Raw genomic sequence first — 17,843 nt, forward strand, 5'->3', positions numbered from 1 at the left:
GCTATGGCCACCATCAGCTGTTCCTCACACACGGTCAATTTTCAAAATAGTTTAACTTTTGCCACTGTGGATTAATACTGAATGTGTGTCATTATTACTTGGGGTTAGGTTTAAATATGACCTTTTATAATGCAAAATAGGGGCTCTTTAAGTTTATTCAATTTACAGAACACTTTCAAAACAGATAGGGCTGATCAAAGTGCTGTACATAAAATGCAAACTAAAACAATAAGAGGTGAGGAAAATACATCTAGCAATAACTGCTTGAGTTGTCGACTCAATTCTGTGCATGCGTGTGTGTTATGTTCTCTCTCTCAAAGGTTTTAATGAGTATTTTTCAATGTTTTTTTTATGATTATTTAGTGGAAAGTAAAAAATAGCTATGTTTCCATCCAAAAATGCAAATTAAATTTATGCTCAAAACTGGAATAAACCATAAAAGATGTGCGAATAAAGCAGCGTTTCCATCCAATGAATCAAAGAAAACAAAAAAAAAACAAAAAAGTGGTGCCAAATATCAACAGTAAAATTGGAATTTACTGCAGTGGAAGAAGCTGCATCAATCTTTTCTTTATTTAATAAATGACTTGCGCCTCAGAAGACAATGAATTGAATGCGTGGTGGCATTTGAAGGTGTGAGACGCAGAGCACAGACACTCTTGACAATTCTGGAGGTCATTAATAATATAATAACACTAATACTGAAGGGGTTAAGGCGTTTTAGAATGACTAAAATAACATTAAAGATGTTTTACAGTGTGCTCAGCGTGCTGGTTTATCCATTCACACACGTTTTTATCATCATATCATCTCTTAGAGCAAAATCACATGACTTTTTTAATGTGCAGACTGGAATTTATTCTGTAAAAACGTTTCTCCTACATAGTTATGCACATACGTTTTTTTTATCCAAAATTCACATACAAATGGGTGGATGGAAACATAGCTACTGTCTACTGTTTCATTTTGTTCTAGGACATTCCAAAATGGCAGTTTATAGCACAAGAATGGAACAAAATGATGACTGAAGTGCTGTATTTTTTACATTGAATTGTAAATTATTGAAATACTGTATTTTTAAACTGTTAAATCCAGAATTTTAATCGATTTCAATTATAATAAAGTAATAAAAGATGATTTTGTAAAGTGTGAAAAGTAATACGGGTGACTTAAAGAGCCTTTTGTGTGTGATTATTGCTGATCAGCAATTTTTTATATATTTGTTTACACAATGGTCTGCTGTTAATATTTGTGTAAGTGCATATCTCTCTCTCTCTCTCTCTCTCTCTCTCTCTCTCTCTCTCTCTCTCTCTCTCTCTCTCTCTCTCTCTCTCTCTCTCACACATAAGAAGTTGCTTTTTTATTAGGTAACCAGTAGTGATGAAAAATATAATGACAGAGAAGAAAAAAGACAGATAATGAGAGAGAGCAGTCTCATGAAGCAGGAATGTATCCGGGATATGTTCACATGTGTGTGTTTAAGCATGTTTATGTGCTTGAGACAGACAATAGTCGTGTGTGTGTGTGTGTGTGTGTGTGTGTGTGTGTGTGTGTGTTTGTTAAGCAGGCGTTTCTGTGCTGTCGTGTTAAACAGATTGACTCCTGCAGTCTCTCACAGGTGACATTCAGCGATATGAGAAGCAAAAAAAAGCCCTGTGTGTTCAGGTACGGGTCTCTTGTTTCCTTACAGACTTGCTGGATTGATTTTTGAAGGGATTCTTCTGGAATAGAGAGAGTTAGATAAGAACATAACGGTTTTGTATTGGTGTATCTGATAAGGGTTGTGCATAATTTGACACCCATAGAGATGCGTGTGTGGTCATTATATGGAAAGAACTGACAGTATGATTTTCAAAGATGAGTAATGGTTTCTCTGTTATGGAAAGAATGCTGAGTTGTGTTTGTAATGTTTTTATTATGGTTTCAAGACTGTATTTTTAGTTATTCAAAGTTTTTTCTGGAGGCATTATACTCTTTTATCGGTTCTTAATATGACTGTTTATGCATTTTAGAGTATTGGGAAATTAGCTTAGCAACATGCTAACTTCTTAACTAATGAAATTGATTTTGTTGTAAGTGAATAGTAAATAATTAGTTTGGTCATTTGGTGAGCTATTTACAGATATGGTGTTTAATATTTTTTATGAATTAATTATTTTCAATTTTGGATATTTTGAGACATTTTTATTTAAATCTGTTTTTATAAGATACAATTTACACATTAAAACACTATTATTATTAATTTAATTTATTTTATTTTATTTTGAAGGTAATGTATAAACTCTTTCCAGATATGCTGTTTAGATTTTTTTTATTAATAAATTTTTTTTTTCATTTTGGATATTTTAAGACATTTTTATTTAAATCATTTTTTTATAAGATAAAATTTACATATATGTATATATATATATATATAAAACATTATTATTAATTTTATTTAATTTTATTTTATTTTGAAGATAATGTATAAACTCCTTCCAGATATGCTGTTCAAATTTTTTTATTAATTAATATATTTTTTTTAGATATTTAAATTTAAATAGATTTTTTATAAAATATTAAATATTTACATACTAAAACACCTTAATTTAATTTAATTTAATTTAATTTAATTTAATTTAATTTAATTTAATTTAATTTAATTTAATTTAATTTAATTTAATTTAATTTAATTTAATTTAATTTAATTTTGAAGGTAATGTATTAACTCTTTCCAGATATTTTGTAAACAAAGTGTTGATTTTAGTTGATTTTATATATATATATATATATATATATATATATATATATATATATATATATATATATATATATATATATATATATATATATTTGATTTTAATTGATTTTATATATATAATTGTGGACATTATAAGACATTTTTGTTTAAATGTATTTTTTATAAAATAAAATTTGCTTTCTAAAACACCATTATTATTTAATTTTAGTTTTAATTAACTTAATTATTTTATTTATTTTATTTAGATTTTTTTATTTTATGTTTTATATTTCTTTATGTATTGGGTTGTTTTATATCATTATGAAATATTTTTGAAATCTATTTGAATTATTATTAAAAGATAAAAATACTTGAATAAATAGTAATTTTTTCAAGTTATTAATAAATAAATTATTGTAATAATATAAACAATACATTATTTATTGTTATTATTATTATTAGTTGTAGTTTTAAAATAATATTTATATAAAAAATATTTAATATTAAGAACAATTATAAATGTCAAGATTAATGTATTATTTAGATTAACTTAAATATTATTGTAATGTGAAGTGGACACTGACAACAGGGGTGAAGATCCAAACGCAGGTTTATTAAGAATGGTCAGGCAAGCAACGGTCGCAATCAGGAGCAAACAGATGTATGATGGCAAATCCAGTGACGTGGTCAAAACAGAAGCGAATTGTCAGTACAGGCAGGCAGCAGGCTATATAAACAAACAAACAAGGCGAGGGTCAGAAACAAGGCAAGAAAAAGATAGGAAAACGCGTTGTAATGTTCACAAAAGCAGTATAACAAGACTCAGCAACTGGTGTGTGTCTGTGCTGCTTTTAAAGTCCATGTAATCAGTTCTGAACAGCTTCAGCTGTGTGTGTTAGCAATCAGTGGGAAAACGAAACAGGTGTGAGTGTGTGGTGCATGACTGGATCTTGTAGTCCAAATAATGGGGGATTGTAGTTCTGTGCGATCTGTGAGTTTATCAGTGATCTGTAAGGATTAGATCGCTGGTGATTGTGACAATTATGATTATTAAATTATTTTAATTATTACAAGTATGAATCTTTGTCATTCATGTTTTTCCACTAGTAAATGTCTGTGGCTGTGGAAACATAGATACTAGTAGAGAGTTTGGTTTTGGCTTAGTGCTCTATGATCACTTGTTTGCTTTTATTCCAGTAGGATCTGATTTCTATTGACCTGTTGAGTTTGTAATGCAGCTGTAATGATAATGTCATTCACAGTAGTGTTTGCTGTCATGCATGACCTTAAGACAACAATCAGTGAATGCAAGATGAAATTTTCCCCTTTACCCTGTATTTTAATGCATTCATATTGACATTATTCCCTTGCAATTCAATTCATAGTGAAAGAGGATCTAGATTGATTTCAGTGCCTCTCTGGGAGATATTTTTATTTAGAAAGGTTATTTTTAGTCCTGGATGTCTGGGATGTGATTTCCTTCAAAGGGTCAGAGGAATCTAGAGCAGATTCTTTCCTCACATTTCGAGATCTCCCCTTGACCCTTCAGACCAGCAACTGTTGGCTGGCAGCAACTGGGGTTTAGTCAGTGAGTCTGTGGCTGACATCACTGACACTGCTGCTGACTAACCCATGGCAGATGACCAGCTCTTTCATGCCCAACATGAGTGTTAAATCTGGCCGATGCTCTATTTATTAAACTGTGCTCCCAAATATTGTTAGGACACTTGAGCCACTTTTAAAAATTAATAATAAAGATAATAATAATAATAATAATAATAATAATAATAATAATAATTATTATTATTATTATTATTGTTATTATAATTATTAATAACAACAATAATAATAATAATAACAAATTATTATAATTATTGTAATTATTATAATTATAATTATTATTATTTGTTGTTGTTACACTTCAGCACTTTTAAAAAAGTGCAATAATTTGTTTTATTTTTATTGTTATTATTATTTATGTTATTACTGTTTTGTTTGGTTATTTTGCTTCAGACACTTAAAAATGTGTAATAATTTGTTGTTGCTGTTGTTGTTGTTGTTGTTGTTGTTATTATTATACGTTTTTAAGTGTCAAAATAAATACTATTATTATTATTATTATTATTTGTTTTAAACAGTGTAATTAACAAAACAATTAGTAATATTACTGTTTATTATTGTTATTATTAATATTGTTGTTACTATTATTATTATTATAATAAATTTTTAAAAGTGTCTCGAGTAATAACTAAAAAAATAAATAATAATATTATTGTTTATTATTATTATATTATATATTAATAAAATTTTTATTTGTTGTTTTACACTTTAGCACTTGAGCTACTTAAAAAAAATGTTTAATAGTTGGTTATTAATATTGTTGTTTTTTTTTGTTGTTGTTCCATTGTTATACATTTTTAAATATCTTAAGTCTAATAATAACTCCCAAAATAAATAATAATAATATGGTTTATTATTAATATTATAATTGACATTGTTTTTAAAACTATAACATTTTAATTTCCTTTAAGTAATACACATTATATCAAACCAAACAATGTTTTGTTAAACTTTTTTTTTTGCTGTGTTCTAGCGTATATGCGGAAGTATGCTAAAGGACTTTTAATTTGTCAGTAACCTGGGTTAAGCACTTCCGGTGAACTGTATGCCGTTACAAAATCGGTGTGTTTAAGGTCTGTTTTCTTTAAAAATCAGCGATCTCCACTGGCTGAGTGATATCTGATATAAAGTGGGTCTCAGATTGTACAAGAAACACTGCATTAAATTACATTTTTCCCTGCCATGTCTTTAAAATATGAACATTTATTTTTCCCTTAGTATATTTAATGGAGCTTCTGCGCTGTCGATTCTGATGGGCATGTGCAAGTGAAAGGCTTTTTGTCTCGTTCCACGCCTGAGCAACTAACCTAATGCTGAAGTCTATTTAACTGATTGTATTTTACTTGCATTACAACATCGATGCTGTAAAAGGAACCGTATAAATTGGAAAAAAGTCATATTAACCATTCACTGGAAGGTTATCAGTATGGGAAGAAACACTAGCTCCGCATATACCCTATTGGTTCAACTTTAAAACATTTTGTCATTTTAGTGTGACTATTATTTTATTGTGAGTGTTAGAGCCCTGCATTTAAGCCTGGGCCCGTCGGGTCCCAACAATTTTTGCCCCTAGACCCGGGCTTCGGGTCAATTTTTACATCATGGCTAGCACGCACATCGGGCTTTGGGCCTGCTTTAGCAAAAACTTCAAAATAAAAGTTTAATAAGATCTAATGTGTGCGGTGTGGAAGCGCCTGTGATACCTTTGCACACAGAGATTTCCAGCCATGTACAATATAGAACATAAAGAGAAAAATTGCCAATGATGAACTTAAAACTGTGAAAAGCGCTAGAGGAAAGGCAAACCTCTGGTCAGCTTTTCAAATAGAGACAACTTTAAATGATGAGCCAACTGGTCATGCCAAATGCACAACTTGTAATTGAGTAAATTCACTGTAGACCACATACCGCTTGTATATCGATGTCACTTAAAAAGCTAAAACATTTGTGAATACTCTGATAGCTATTTGGACAGTTTTAACACCGGCTAATGCTACTTTTAGTATTTGAAAGTCCAGAATATTTATCAAAGTGAAGAGCTGTTTTGAAAAACAATGATACAGCATTTATGTACAGCCTAATAGTTGTGTGATTATTGCCCATATAAGAATAATATATATATATATATATATATATATATATATATATATATATATATATATATATATATATATATATATATATTATTCATTTAAATGCTAATATACAGCATGAAAACAATAGAATAAATCATTAGTTGCACAAACAGAACACATACAGCCATGATTATGCATAACCTCAACACTTGAGTATATCCTAGTGGCATCTACATGACCTTCACGTGTAGCCTATGACATCACCCTCAACTAAGCCAATCAGAAATCCTCCAGCACTGAACTGAGTGACTCTGGGATATGGCCGGGTCAGTGTCGTGCCCTCGACAACGTTTCCTAGCAACAGAGCAAATGTGACGCCCTCAGCGATTGGCAGGGAAGGCTTTGCATACTGCTTTGACTGAGCAGCCAATCTATGCTCTCTGACAGCACTCGAGTACTAGAGAGGGAATGTCCAGTCACGCATTCATTCAGAAATACTGCAGATGCCAGGCAGTCTTAATAGCGTCTGCATTGACACATTAAACGCCTGTTTGTTTCAGGTGATAGTGACTGCTTTCTGTTTATAGATCTGTGATTTCTCCAGTGCTTATCAGCTACATTTCTGTCTTTTTCTCTTTCCAGATTGAGAACATTGATGCTTGTCTGAGCTTTCTAGCAGCCAAAGGTGTGAACATACAGGGACTATCAGCTGAAGGTAAAACACTGCAAAAAATATTTTTATTAAATTTTTTATTTCATTTTGACTGACTCGAGTCAAAAACTGTGCAAAATATTATTATTATTATTATTATTATTATTATTACTTATCATTATTATTATTATTATTATTATTTTTTATTATTATTATTATTATTATTATGATTATTATTATAATATATATTTTTTAAAAGTTGTTAACTTTTAAAGTGTCTCAAGTGTAATAACAAACAAAACAACATAATTATAACACTAATAATAATAATAATAATAATAATTATTATTATTATTATTATTATTATTATTGTTGTTGTTATTTATATTTTGTTTTGTTATTACACTTCAGCCACTTAAAATTGTGTAATAATTTGTTGTTACTATTATTATTGTTGTTATTATTATTATACATTTTTAAAATAGTCTCAAGTGTAATAACTATCAAAATAAATAATATAATTGTTTATTATTATTATTTATTTGATTTGAATTTTTTTTTTTATTTGTTATTTAGTTAATTTAGTAATTTTATAATACAGCTTCAAATACACTTGTTTTGTGTTGTTGTTAACACACTGTAGGTTATAATGTGTCAATTATGACATAATGACTACGTCTTAAAAAAATATTGCTTCTCACCTCTTCTGTACTTTAGCAGGATGTCCTTGGGGTCTAAAAAAGTCTTAAATACTTTTCAACAAATCTTAATTTTCCTTTGTCCCTGTAAAACTACCCAATCCGTACAACCAACAAATCTATCTTAAAAAAATGGTTTAACAAAAGTAAAATGTATTAACTATTTAGCAATACGCTCACCGGCCACTTTATTAGGTACATCTTACTAGTACAGCGTTGGACCCCCTTTCGTCTTCAGAACTGCCTTAATCCTTCATGACATAGATTCAACAAGGTACTGGAAATATTCCTCAGAGATTTTGCTTCATATTGACATGATAGCATCACACAGTTCCTGCAGATTTGTGTGGTCTTCTGCTGCTGTAGGCCATCCGCCTCAAGGTTGGAAGTGTTGTTCGTTCAGAGATGCTATTCTCCATACCTCGGTTGTAATGAGTGGTTATTTGAGTTACTGTTGTCTTTTAATAAGCTCGAACCAGTCTGGCCATTCTCCTCTGACCTCAGGCATCAACAAGGCATTTGCACCCACAGAACTGCAGCTCACTGAATATTTTCACTTTTTCTTACCATTCTCTGTAAAGGCTAGAGATGGTTGTGCGTTAAAATCCCAGTAGATCAGCAGTTTCTGAAATACTCAGACTGGCCCGTCTGGCACCAACAACCATGCCACATTCAAAGTCACTCAAATCACCTTTTTTCCCCTTTCTGATGCTCGGTTTTAACTGCAGAAGATCGTCTTGACCATGCCTAAATTCATTGAGCTGCTGCCAGGTGATTGGCTGATTAGAAATTTGCGTTGTTGAGCAGTTGGACAGGTGTACCTAGTAAAGTGGCCAGTGAGTGTATGGTTTAAAGGTTCCTTACAATAACATTTGTTTTAAAAGTATGTATTTATGCATACATTTATGTTGCGCATACATTTTGTTTATTATAGCTTTATAATCTTAAAAAAATAAAAGTTATGGTAATAAAGACATGGATATAACTAGAGTTTGCTTGTTTTGACACATTATTTGAAATATGTGGCTAAGAAAAACTGAATTTTAATTTTAATGAGGCAAAAAAAAAATTCCTCTGTCCATTACAAAAAATCCTTAGCGTTTTGCCCTGTGAAAGTCTAAAATTTAATTCATGATGGTCTTAAAAGACCTTAAAAAGTCTTAAATTTGACGTGATGAAACCTACAGAAACCGTGTATAGCTTATATTTCGCATAAGATAACATAAACTTTTATTAGTAGCACTTCTTGTGTATATTGCTTCTATATGTCATGTTGCTTAAAGGCGTGGTTTACCCCAAAATGAATTCATTTATTCTGTATCATGTGGCTTTGAACCTTTGGGAATTTCTTTCGTCTGTTGAACACAAATAAAGATATTTTGAAGAATGCTGATTGCACCCATAGACTTCCATAGTAGGAAAAAAAATACTATGGAAGTCAATGGGTGTCATCGACCAGCATTCTTCAAAATATCTTCTTTTGTTTTAATAGAAAAAACTCATAAAGGTTTTAAACAAGTGAATGGTGAGTATATAATGGCTAAATTTAATTATTTGGGTGAACTAGCCCTTTAATGCCTTGCTTATTTGTAAGTGATTTGGAATTAAAGTTTCTGCTAAATAGATACGTAAATAATATGCATACTTAATCCTGGGTTAGTAAATTTGAGTTAGGAATAGGATTAGGCGTAATGTTGTTATTATTGTCTTTTTATGAGAATAAAAACATTTTGTAACTTTTATCCTTCAGTCTGGAGATAGTTAACACCAAAATATACAGTTGAAGACAATATTATTAGCCTTCCAGTGAAATTGTGATTTTTTTAAATAACTGATAAGTATTTAAATAAGTGAAATGAGTATTTATTATTGTATGTTTAATTAGAGAGAAACGTGGTCTTATTGTTTTAGTTTGGCTGGAATAAAAGCAGTTTTTAATTTTTTTCTTTATAATTTTAACAATTTAGTAATAATTTATTCTTTTTTTTAATTGTATACTGAACAAACCCATGATTTGCCTAATTAAAGTTAACCCAATTAACCTAATTAAGCCTTTAAATTGCACATTAAGCTGAATACTAGTACCTTGCTAAATAACTAGTAAAATATCAAGTGCTGTCATCATGGCAAAGACAAAACAACTTAGTTATTAGAAATGAGTTATTAAAACTAATGTTTCAATATGTGTTGAAAAGAATATTCTCAAGAAGCAAGAGTGAGATGCTCAGCTCCATCATGCATCGCTGTGCTAGTAATTAGCATCTTACTAATTTCTTCTGAAAGAAAAGTGTCAGCAGAATTTTATACTAAACAGTGACCTCTTGTCTGTTCCTCACAGAGATCCGGAATGGGAATCTGAAAGCCATCTTGGGGCTTTTCTTTAGCCTGTCTCGATACAAGCAGCAGCAGCAGACGAGCAGACAGACACACACACAGCACACACACTCACACACTCCTCTAATCCAGCAGAGCAGCGCTCCGGCCCAGCTGATCTCCACCCCGCATGGGCCACACTCACACAAAACACAGACAGACATGCAGTCCAGGTAAACCATCACTCTATCAGTCCTGCTTTCTGATTAGCAATCTGTCACTCTCTCTGTCATTCTAGCTTATCTGATGTTCTGTTTGTTGATTGTATTAACTATCCATGAATCCATCCATCCATCCATTCATTCTCATCCATCCATTAATTCATCCATCTATTCAATCCGTCATCCATCTATGCATCTATTCCCATCCATCAATCTATCCATTTATCCAATCTCATCCATCAATCCATCCATCCATCCATCCATCCATTCATCCATCCATCCATCCATCCATTCATCCATCCATCCATCCATCCATCCATTCTCATCAACTAGTTAATCAATCCATCCATCCATCCATCCATCCATCCATCCACACATCCATCCATGTCCAATGAATCATCCATCTATTCATCCATCCATCCATCCATCCATCAATCCTTCCATCCATCCATCCATCCATCCATCCATCCATCCATCCATCCATCCATCCATTTATTTCCATCAACCAGTTAATCAATCCATCCATCCACACATCCATCCATCTGCTCAATTAATCATCCATCCATCTAGCCAATCCTATCCATCCATCCATCAATCTATCCATTTATCCATTCTCATTCATCCATCCATCCACACATCCATCCATCCATCCATCTAATCCCATCCTTCTAGCCACAAATCCATACATCCATCTGTTCAATCCTATCCATCCATTCATGTATCCATCGTTCCTTTTATCCCATCCATCCATTAATCCGTCCATGCATTCATCCATCCATCCATACATACATACGTCCATCCATCCGTCCATCTGTCATCCATCCATCCATCCATCCATCCATCCATCCATCCATCCATCCATCCACCATCCATCCATCCATCCATCCATCCATCCATCCATCCATCCATCCATCCATCCATCCATCCATCCATCCATCTATCTATCTATCTATCTATCTATCTATCTATCTATCTATCTATCTATCTATCTATCTATCGGACATTGTATGCTTTCTCTGTGGTTTAAATGGAATTTGTGTGTTCATTCTCTTAGTTTTGTGTTGTGTTAGTCATCACTGTCTGTGTATGTTTCTCTCTCTCTCTCTCTCTCATTCACTTTATCTCTCTCTCTATCTCTCTCTCTCTCTCTCTCTTCTCTTGTTTCTCCTCTTATGATCTAGGGATGGCTCTCAGAGTAAACTCAAGTTTTCCATTGGTCAGAAAAAGTCTTCTAGGTAGCGCTTTCTCTCTCGTGTGTTTTCTCCTTACAGTCAACCTGCTTGTCCCTCACTCTCCCTCACTCAATATCTGCATGATGCTCTAACTCTTCCCATGTATTTGTGAAACTAACGCAAATATTACAAGTGGTATACAATGTCTTAATTACAAGCGTTGACCAGTATTAATATTAAATTATTATAGGCATATACACTCACTGGCCACTTTATTAGGTACACCTTAGTAGTACAGGGTTGGGACAGTTTGCCTTCAGAACTGCCTTAATCCTTCGTGACATTGTTTTAACAAGGTACTGGAAATATTCCTCAGAGATTTTGGTCCATATTGACATGACAGCATCAGGCAGTTGTTGCAGATTTGTCGGCTGCACATCCATGATGCGAATCTCCTGTTCCACCCAAAGGTGCTCTATTGGATTGAGCTCTGGTGACTGTGGGGGCCATTTGAGTACAGTGAACTCATTGTCATATTCAAGGAACCAGACTGAGATGATTCGTGCTTTATGACATGGCACGTTATCCCGCTGAAAGTAGCCATCAGACGATGGGTACACTGTAGTCATAAAGGGATGGACATGGTCAGCAACATTACTTAGATAGGATGTGGTGCTGACACAATGCTCAATTGGTACTTATGGGCCCAAACTGTGCCAAGAATATATCCCCCACACGTTACAACACCACCACCAGCCTGAACCATTGATATAAGGCAGGATGGATCCATACTTTCATGTTGTTGACGCCAAATTCTGACCCTACCATCCGAATGTCACAGCAGAAATCGAGACTCATCAGACCAGGCAACATTTTTTTCAATCTTCTATTGTCAATTTCGGTGAGCCTGTGCGAATTGTAGCCTCAGTTTCCTGTTCTTAGCTGACAGGAGTAACACCCAGAGTGGTCTTCTGCTGCTGTAACCCATCCGCCTCAAGGTTGGACGTGTTGTGCATTCAGAGATGCTATTCTGCATACCTCGGTTGTAATGAGTGGTTATTTGAGTTACTGCTGCCTTTCTATCAGCCATTCTCCTCTGACCTATGGCATCAATAAGGCAATTGCGCCCACAGAACTGCGGACCATTCTCTGTAAGCCCTTGATATGGTTGTGCATGAAAATCCTAGTAGATCAGCAGTTTCTGAAATACTCAGACCAGCCCATCTGGCACTAACAACCATGCCACGTTCAAAGTCACTTAAATCACCTTTCTTCCACATTCTGATGCTCGGTTAGAACTGCAGCAGATCTTGAGCATGTCTACATGCCTAAATGCATTGAATTGCTGCCATGTGATTGGCTGAAAAGAAATTTGTGTTAACGAGCTGTTGGACATATGTACCTAATAAAGTGGCCGGTGAATGTATATGTATATTTCATTATTATGCATTATTATGAGTTCTAAAATACTTATCCTTGCATCCTAAACACACTTTTTTACAGTCTCATAAATAACTGTGTCTATATTAAATAATACGCTGCATTTTTGCATTTATGCACTTGAACGAGTGTTATAAAATATAAATCTATATAACAGTAGCCACAGATATTTATGACTATATACGACCTTTTTTGCATTTAATAAAGAATTACGAACAATTGCATAATTCATAAATCACAAAGTGACCCAATCTGGTGAAGCTTTCCTTGAAAATATTGGTCTAGACAGAATAGGTGGACTCTGTCAGGAGACGTTACCCAAAAACACGTCCCAGCGGAGATGTCTGCTCAGTGAGCCGTGCTAACTTTAAAATAACCCACTCTGTGTGATGCCTGTTGGAGTAGCAGATTAATTATTAACTATGGAGTGTGACAGAAAGCTTGAGGTTGTAATTTTGCTTTGAATGAATGATGCGGTCATGCCCTCGGTCACCTGCTGCAAATGCATTTCACTCACTTGTGTAATAGGCTTGAAATAACTACTCTAAAAATACTCTCGGCCACCTGATTTAAAATTCCCGTTATGAAAATTGGACCAGTCTAATAATCCGCTGTTTAGTTATTTATTTATTAATTTATTTATTTTGCGACGCAATGTTGCCATCTATCGGTGGATAAGTGTAACTGCATATAAGACTTCCTCAGGTCTGAGATGAATGATTTAGTTGAAAAAAAAATGAGGGGAAAAGCTATTTTACATTTTTATCAGGGAATGAGTGACGGCAATGTGATTAGCATAGGTCACGACAGATGTTACTGTATTTTACATGACATTGACGTGGCATTTACCTTGACTGATTGTTTAGTGAGATTACTCTGTCTGTCAATCACCCTTAAAGATATGAATGATGGAGAAATACCACATTATAATGACAAACCTCCATCACAGAGGTGGTTTCCTGGCTATTTACTGAAATGTTTCTTCAGTAAATGTAATCTTAGTTTTTTATCAACTTATTAAGCAATATTTTGCTTAATATTAAATCAAAATTTAGTTTAAGTACCAATTCTCACTATTAACTAGTAGCGTTTATCTGCCTATTATTAAGATGTTGGCTGTTTATTAGTGCTTATGGAGTATTACTCTATTCTGCATCATCTTATTCTACATCTCTAATACTTAAACCCAACTACTGACTTTATAAATATTAATAAGCAGCTAATTAGCATTTATTTTAGCTAAAATTAAAAGTCAATGTTTTTTTTAAATGGTGAGAATTGTACCTTAAAATAATTTGCGTCAGCAGATTTAAGTTGTTTTTGCAATCTTTTTTTGACGTTTGTATATGAAAGTTTTCAAAAAAGCTAAGAGGAAATGTTTCTGTTTTGTAAATTGTTGTTCTGTAAATGTACCCTTTCAGCTAACATTATTTAAAAGCATTTCCTGTTTCAAGTAACATTCCAATAATGTCTGGAGAATCATTAAATAGAATGATTGTTTGATATTTGCATAACCAAGAAAAAAAAGAAAGAATTAATGCTTTCATTACTTGATGGAAAGGTCAACAAAATATCATCACAAGTACAGTGAACACTGTTGTTGTGTAAATGATCTCACAAAATGCATCTGTTTAATGTTTGATGGGTATTTATATATAATAAAGCTGACACTATATTATATAGTGTATATATATATATATATATATATATATATATATATATATATATATATATATATATATATATATATATATATATATATATATATATATATATATATATATATATATATATATATATAGTTATATAATATCCTAAAGTGACAGTTCACCAAAAAGTTAAAATTCTGTCATCATTTGCTCACCCTTTACTTGTCTCAAACCTTTATGATTGTCTTTCTTCATTTTGAAACCTAAAAAAATTAAATGTACTCAATATTTACTCACCATCAGGTAGTTCCAAAGCTTTGTGACTTTTTGTCTTCTGTTAAACTCAAAGAAGATACTTTGAAGAACCTCTTTGAATGAAATAATACTTTAAATGAAACCTCAAACCACTGACTTCCATAGTATTTGTTTTTTCTACAATGGTAATCAGTGGGTACAAGTTTTTAGCTTTCTTCCAAATATCTTTTTAGTGTTCAACAGAAGAAAGAAACTCAAAGCTTTGGAACCACTTGGGGGTGAGTAAATACTTACATTTTCAATCTTGCATCAATTATCCCTTTTAAGGCTTAATTAGATTTTTTTGTCATGTTTCTAGTCCAAATACCTAAAAATTCTTTAAAAATCAAGAAGCATTTTCTAGGCAAGCAAAACATATTGTCTTCTTGTTTTCAAACAGAATATGCCAATATTAAGTGAGTTTTTCATTAAAACAAGCAAAAAAATCTTGTTTTTCCTTTTGACATAAGATAATTTTGCTTATCCCATTGGCAGATTATTTTGCTTGTTCTAAGGAAAAACTCACTTAATTTCTAAGGTATTTGGATTAGAAACTAGACAAAAAATCTAAGTAAGAAAACCTTTTTTTGCAGTGAACACAGAACACATTATCAGCAAACAGCACCTGAGCATGATATCAAGCACACAGATATTCTTCAGAGATACTGTTATTAATGCTGTGTCTGTCTTTCTGTCACAGATTGCCTGGGCCGACCTCGAGGATGTCCACTGCGGGCAGTGAGAGCTCTCCTCGAGGCTCCATTAGTTCAGCAGGGAATCGCCGCAGTCTGGTGTTCAGCGATAAAGCCAAACCTGCATCAGCTCAGGCCAAAGGTAAACACAACTGAATTACTGGCTTCAGTCACACTGCACTTGCAGATTCATTCAAGTCCAGCTGCTTTGCTTTATTTCAGAATGTGTCTCTATCTGTCATTTGATCACAACATGAGTTCACTTTCTGCGTTTTATTTGCAGTATATAAAAATGCTGACCATCTGAAGCCCCTGGCGTTTGTATGAATTGAATTAAGACAAATTGATCATGGAAAAAAAGATTTACGGCAAGAGAAATGCACTTTATGTTTTGGCTACACTGTAAAAAGCATCCATAAATAAGCAGTCATTGTTAAATTTCGACCTTGTGGAAATTTCTAAAAACATTTTTAATAGTTTAAAGTGATATATTGTCTGGGTTGGTGTTATTTTTTAGGGTACAAAATCCTTGTTGTGCAGGCAATGGTCAAAAACAGGGGCAAACAGTAGCATAAAGATAATCCAAAATACATGGTCAAAATATAGGCAAACGCTCAGGCTAGGCGGCAAAGATTCATAAACGGAAAATAGACAAGGATCAAAACAGCAAGACAAACAGGAAAATGCTTTGTAATGTTCGCTAGACAAAACAAGACTCTGCAAAGTGTATGTGTGTAAGGGGTGAATATAAAGTCCAGCTAATCAGTCAGTGATGAGTTTCCAGCTGTGTCACTGTAATTAGTGGGAAACAGGAACCGGTGTGTGCGAGGTGCATGCTGGGAGTTGTAGTTCATTATACTGTGACATGTGTGTAGTTTTCTAGCAATCTGCAATTGCCAGATCGCCGGTGATCAGTAATAAACTACCAGTACAAATTCTTTTATTTTACAGACTTATTTCTCTGTATAATGTTTTTTATATTCTTTCAAACTACTAAAATGTCAATAAAAGTCACTTTGTTAAATTGTAGAGTTGAATTTTCAACATCGAAAGTCGACAGAGCAGAGATCAACATCCCAAAATACAATTCCTAACAGTATATAAAAGGAAAACACTTGTGAATCACTTAATATATAAACTGTTAATTAACAGATATTTATATAAGGTAATAATATAATATTGATATAATGAAAGTTGGATAATGATATGGGTATGACTTAGTTGTACTTTATGAAGGTGGTTCTTATGTCCCTGTAAATCATACTTTTTAAAATTCTACATTGCCACATGTCTCCGGTGAGGGTTGGGTTTAGGGGCAGGGCCATATAATAAGCAGTTTTTACTGTAAAAAATACATAACACCTATGGAGAGTCCTTAAACCCTGTAAACAAGTGTGTGTTTGAGACTGCTTATTTATTCTGCAGTGAACATAATTGTTCAAAAATGTAGTTTATTTTAGGTAATCTATAAACTAACATGAACTCATTATGAACAATCTTGTATATTATTTAATCTTATTATTTAATCCTCATTTAATCCTTATATTATTTAATCCTCTATTGCACGGTGTAACCATATGGCAACATGATACTTATGTTCACTTCCCTGCCACTGTTTCTTTAAGACCAACATTTTTTTTTGTTGTTGGAAAGAGAAGACCTTGGTGTAGCCAATGATGTGCTTTGGTCACATGACATGCTGTGTTTATCTGTAGAGCGATTTCTGACATACTGGCGTTCATTATAAGTAGTTGCTGAATGCAAATTTAAACGTCAATAAAAACAAAGGATCAGATTATGTCAAATCCACCAAAAATCTGAAACATCACCTCTAGTAAGTTATGATGACATATTCACAACTCAAATTTTTTTTTTAATCAAATTAGTTTTTTGTAAATCGATCAAATGTATGTGTTACCAAATGGCAACACTGTGCAACAGTGGAACGTGCAATATTGCAATGGGTTAGCTAACTAGCAAGGTCAGCTGTGAACTTTTAAGTTGTAACAATAACAACATGAAAGCTAGCAATATAATGTTGATTATTTGTATGTTAATGGCATTTGAATTATGGATAAAATCTAGTTTCCATGGCAATACTACTTTGAATAGATATGAATACAGGGATCAGTGTATTAGTGAGGACCACCATGTTCTATGCTAATTCAAAGAAGAAAAGGACAGAACTGGATATGAAAGTGAGGATGAGATGGGTTTTAGTGACCATGGGAATGATGCAGACTGGACATTTGATAGAGACAGTTCAGGTAAGTTAGCTCAGAGGCAGATAAGACAGGC

General features: G+C 32.9%; 1 protein-coding gene across 1 annotated transcript in view; it reads left to right on the plus strand.

Annotated features, from left to right (window-relative positions):
- Positions 1-17,843, plus strand: part of LOC130231708 (neuron navigator 2-like) — a 60,479-nt gene that overhangs the window by 28,974 nt on the left and 13,662 nt on the right. Inside the window, exons 4-7 of the mRNA XM_056461088.1 lie at positions 7,057-7,129; positions 10,103-10,310; positions 11,480-11,533; positions 15,554-15,687. Coding sequence (XP_056317063.1) covers positions 7,057-7,129; positions 10,103-10,310; positions 11,480-11,533; positions 15,554-15,687 — 469 coding nt within the window. The remainder of the gene's footprint in view (positions 1-7,056; positions 7,130-10,102; positions 10,311-11,479; positions 11,534-15,553; positions 15,688-17,843) is intronic.

Source organism: Danio aesculapii, chromosome 7 (genome assembly GCF_903798145.1).
Source record: "Danio aesculapii chromosome 7, fDanAes4.1, whole genome shotgun sequence".
Lineage (NCBI taxonomy): Eukaryota > Metazoa > Chordata > Actinopteri > Cypriniformes > Danionidae > Danio > Danio aesculapii.